We start from the raw sequence: 4,679 nt of genomic DNA, 5'->3' as shown, positions 1-4,679 counted from the left end.
TTATTCAGGACATTTCTGATGTATAGCAAAGAAACATATAGATATAATGCCAATGATTCATAACATATCTGAGTCTGTTTTTCTCATTTTTGTGATTCATAATTTGGCTTCAGATTAAATGAACTCCATGAGATTTGTGATTTTATACACAGATTTCAGATTGTTAATAATGGGTCAAAGCTGTCTGGATTTTAATTGTTGATCTCCTCTTGACAAGTTAACATCTTAAAATCTATCATAATCTGCCAGATTATTTGAGAAGCAACATTAATTGTATCAGCAATCTGGTGTGTCATTTTTTAAAGAAAGATTACAAATCTTAACCACATGTGCAGTCAACACTAATGGAGGATCTACAGGCCTTTATGATCTTATCACAAGATGTCAAAAGTCCACTAAACTACCTACGTGCACATCAAGGAGACACAGAGACATGAGATTAAGAAACCCAGATGGCAGAAGCAATAGAGAATGAGCAAGAAATGAACAGGAAAAGGAGACTAGTACAGAAATGTGCTGCTCTGGAGAGAGAATATTATAGAACCTCAGTGTCAATCACACGGAGTGCAGTCCAGAAGACTTTATTTTCCAAAATAATTTTATTGGGAGAACTACAAAAATGTACAGTACAAAGTTAACAGTCTCACACGCAATTTGTAGTGAACTGACTCCCACCCCCCCCCCCCCCAAAAAAACAAGCATCTTACAACTCATCTTTTTTTGTCTGTTTTTAAAATTACATTCAAAAAGCTTTACTTCTGAAAGTAGTCAAGAAAAGTACATAGTGCCAATCCCCTGTACCTACTATGTACAAACAAAACGTATTCAACCTCGTCCCCATCCAGCAAGCTTGGAATACCGTTACTATGTCATATCATAGGCAACCAAGAGAACAAAAACAAACGTCCAACTAAACATTACAGGAACAGGGAGATGAAAGAAAAGCTTTGCCGGTTGCTCCAAGCCCCTCTCTTGAAGTGGTAACAAGCTTCTGAAAAAAAAAGTTTAAATTCAAACCTACATTCAACTCCTTTTGTTTTAAAACAAGAACATGTATGAAAATACTTTATTTGGTTAATTGTAAGGCGTGTAAGATGGTGGACCCCGTAGGCACTACACAATAATACTGGGGCATTGAATTGCTACATTCTCAAAGCACACTGTAGGAGTCCTAACCTGACTCTGTGCATAAACAAAAGGGGGTAGAAATACTTTTTGGTTAATTTATTTACTTGGGATCTTTGTCATTTAAAGGCTGCCTTCTAAAAACAAAAACAAAAGAAACCCTACTGGTTTGGACGGTCTTCACATCCACACAGCTTCTACATTCTACACACATATGGATAAAGAGGGATACATCTAGGAGAGGAGGGAAAGTCTTCCACAAGCAACAATCTCGCAAATGTTTTTTAATGAACGTAAACAAGGAAACAAAATTAATGAAATAAATATATCACATACAATCTCTTAAATTAAGGTTTTTTTTTTTACTCATTTACAATAAAATAAACAAAGTGAAGTTACAAAAGGAGACCAAACAAAATATATTACTGTGAAAAGAACATACACTCCACTTTAATGTAGATTAATAATGGCGATCATAATTTAAACATAAAAGAATATAGATCTATTGCTTCAACATACTTGATAAATACAGTATGGACATAATTACCAATGTAGCCTATATTTTTCCACAAGATAATAAATAAGTTAAATAGTTCATAGCCAGTTATGTACTGCTATGTAAATCACTCAAAACAGCTAAAAAAATATATATTCAACCATCAGCAGTGATTTCCCAACAAACCGAACAAGAGTGCTTCAACTAAGCAACAAACTACAACAACCAACCAAACCACTGGGTGGCACTGTGAAACTGGTTAAACTTTTGGAATGAAGTTTCTTTTAAGCTTTCAGAAGCGCGTACATAGGCTACTTTGCAAACTGATACTTGTCAAGGCATATTCTTGGTAGGATGGAGGAAAATCTGAAACCGCTTTCACGTCCAAAAGTCTTGTGCACAAAAAAAAGTGTGCGTCTCCGGAACGTGATGGTCTTGATAAAGAAAAGGGCTGCAATAACGCAGCACAAAGTCACCGATGGAATGCCTTCTGTTGATACCTACTTTCATAGCTATCAGTTCAAGCAGGAGAAAAAAAAAATAAAAATACCACCAACAAACCCCCCCGAAACAAAAATGTGAAACTAATGCCATGTCAAGGGCCTGACAATCCATCTCCCTGCATTTTAAGTCTGTTCAACTCTACACGTCCATGATGAGACGGCGGTTTTTTTAATAGCGGTTAACTTTTGGAATCGCAACTCCTCCAAGTCCATTAAAGAAAACAAAGAGGGGGGGAAAAAAAAACAAACACACACACACACACTTAATCATCAGAAATCGACAGCCTGCTGAAGATTGGCAAACGCCTCCCGGCATCCAAACTTGGCGACTCTGAGCCGCTGAGACTCCCAGAAGAGCTGAGGGACCCGCTTGCATAGCTCTCCCGGTCTGAGATGGAGTCAGGTGGGCTGGGGGGGGAGTCGAACACCGGCGACTCCGACAGGCGGTGCAGGGACTGCAAGTGGCTAAGGTTGTATGGCGGCGAAGGGGGCCCCACCGTGGCCTGGAAGTTTCCGTAGTAAGCACCATTGGTCTGGCTGCCATAGCTGCCCGGCGTGTGCACAGCCAGCGGGGCGAGCAGCGCTTTCAGGTCTTGCCCGGGGAACGAGAAGGCGCCGTTGACGCACGCCATGGAGCTTGGCGACAGCGCGTCATCGTAGAAGCTGGTGGAGCACGAAGAGCCCGAGCAAGGCGGAGGGGGCGTGCGGGAGGTGGGGCTCTCGAGGTGGGGGGAGTCCAGTCCGTGGTGGCTGGAGAAGCCCGAGAAGCTCAAACTGTGGTGGAGCCGGGGCCTGTCCCTGAACGCGGCCGCTTGAGGGGCGACGTCCCGCGCAGCGAAGGCGCACAGATCCCGCCCCGCCTTGGGCTCGGCCGAGACGTTGGCGTTGCTCGGGGCGGGCCGGCGCTCCTCGGCGTTGTGGATGAAGTGGCAGCGTGGGCCATAGGGGCAGAAGCCAATGGTGTGGAAGGTGCGGCACGGCTCCGTCTTGTACTTGGGGTGGCGCGACAGGCTGCGGAGCTCGTGGTAGCCGTGCGCGAACTGGCACTTCTCGCCGTACTTGCACGCGCCGTTCTCCTCGAAGGGCCTGCACAGCTCCGTCTTGTACCGGGTGGAATTGATCTGCGAACTGGGCTTCTGTTGGCCGCGCTCACAGCTCTCGCTGTACGCCCGGTCGCGGAACCGGTTCTCCTTGTTCATGATGGCTGTGACGGTGCTCGCGTTGTCCTTCATGTTGCTGTAGGAGCTCGCCGGGTACTTGTTGCTGTTCGTGGCGGAATCGCTGCTGCTGGAGTTGCGACGGAAAAATCCCGGAGCGTACGAGCAACTGGTGGGGATGCTGGAAGCCGTGACGGGGGCCCCCACGGCTTTCTTGTCCAGCATGCTGTTAAGGTGGATCGCGTTCATGTTGAGGTTTTTGTCTTGCTGTGGAAGCGAGCATGGGGAGAAGGAAAGCAAAAGGTTAGAAGTGCAAACCCGCGACGTACAGGCGACCTCACATGCATGGAGTTTTACATCTACAACTTGCAGGACATAAAACCGTTTACGAGGCAGCCATCAAACCCAACAATGCGCACGAACTTTTTCTTTTTTTCACTAACTTGGTTCGCTAGCTGACCTTAGCCAAGTTAGCTGAGGTTTTTGCTGCGCTGGCGTGTCCGCGATTGCCCCAAAACACTTCGAGAAAGATTTCCTTCTAGCCTTAATGTAGAAGCTTAACAATGAAAGCCACGTTAATATAAACGGAATACTACCTTGTAGAGCATTTCGATGTCGTAGAAAGCAGACAGGATGGTCGCAGACATTTCTGTTTCTGAAGTTTTTAGCCGGAGTTGATCTTTCATTTGAAGACCCTACCAAGATCCCGGAGTGCACGGGGCAGCTTTTAGTTTGCCACGATTGCTTTGTGAAGTCGGTCGGAGAGACGGAGTTTTAAAAAAAAAAAAAAAAAAAAAAAAGCAATCCTGGATCAAGTCTGACGCTAGACGAAAAGCTCAAGTTTCTCGTTTTGCTTTTGTTGCTGGTCGTCTCCCTCCGTGAAGTGCCGAGCCAGAGTAAAGCAGCAAACGCCCGCCGCCCAACATATAAGATCCGGAGCGGGACGCGGGAAGGGGGGGGGGGGGGGGGCACAGTGGAAGGGCGTGGCCACATTGGAAGGGCGTCAAAAATTAGTCGAAATCTCCAAAGTTTCTTGTGTGTGGTTTTTTTTTTTTTTTTTTAAGTTCGACAAAGTCACGCCCCCTCTTTTCAAGAGTTGTCCAATCCCCCGCCCGCAGCACGTTTCGGACTAGACTTGAGGAAACATGATTATTTCCAAAACTCCTAAGTTCTGCACATCTGTTCAAACAGCACGCTTTGCGTCGCATGCGCTTTACAGCGTTCTTCAAAATGTGCCGTTTTCTCCTCCAGATTCCAAGAATGGCTGCAAGATTTATATATCCGAGCACTTGCGGTTTTATTGTAGAAATGTGCTGCGCGATCAAATAGCGGGAGAGGAGGGAGGAAAATCTGAACTACTTTGTTAGTTTTCCGATTTTGTACGTAAAGGACGTAGAG

The 4,679-nt window shown here is 45.4% G+C and overlaps 1 protein-coding gene across 1 annotated transcript; it reads right to left on the bottom strand.

The window, feature by feature from the left end:
- Window positions 1-577: 577 nt before the first annotated feature.
- Window positions 578-4,191, bottom strand: LOC113572763 (mRNA decay activator protein ZFP36L2-like). Its single transcript, XM_027002584.3, has 2 exons — window positions 3,878-4,191; window positions 578-3,548 (listed from the first exon to the last, which is right to left on the bottom strand). The coding sequence occupies exons 1-2, from the start codon at window positions 3,965-3,967 to the stop codon at window positions 2,388-2,390; spliced, it is 1,251 nt and encodes a 416-aa protein (XP_026858385.3). The 5' UTR covers window positions 3,968-4,191; the 3' UTR covers window positions 578-2,387.
- Window positions 4,192-4,679: the final 488 nt, after the last annotated feature.

Source organism: Electrophorus electricus, chromosome 12 (genome assembly GCF_041902795.1).
Source record: "Electrophorus electricus isolate QZ-2024a chromosome 12, ASM4190279v1, whole genome shotgun sequence".
In the NCBI taxonomy this organism is placed as follows: Eukaryota; Metazoa; Chordata; class Actinopteri; order Gymnotiformes; family Gymnotidae; genus Electrophorus; species Electrophorus electricus.
Note: the sequence above shows the minus strand (reverse complement) of the source record. Positions and strands in the feature narration are given on the sequence as shown.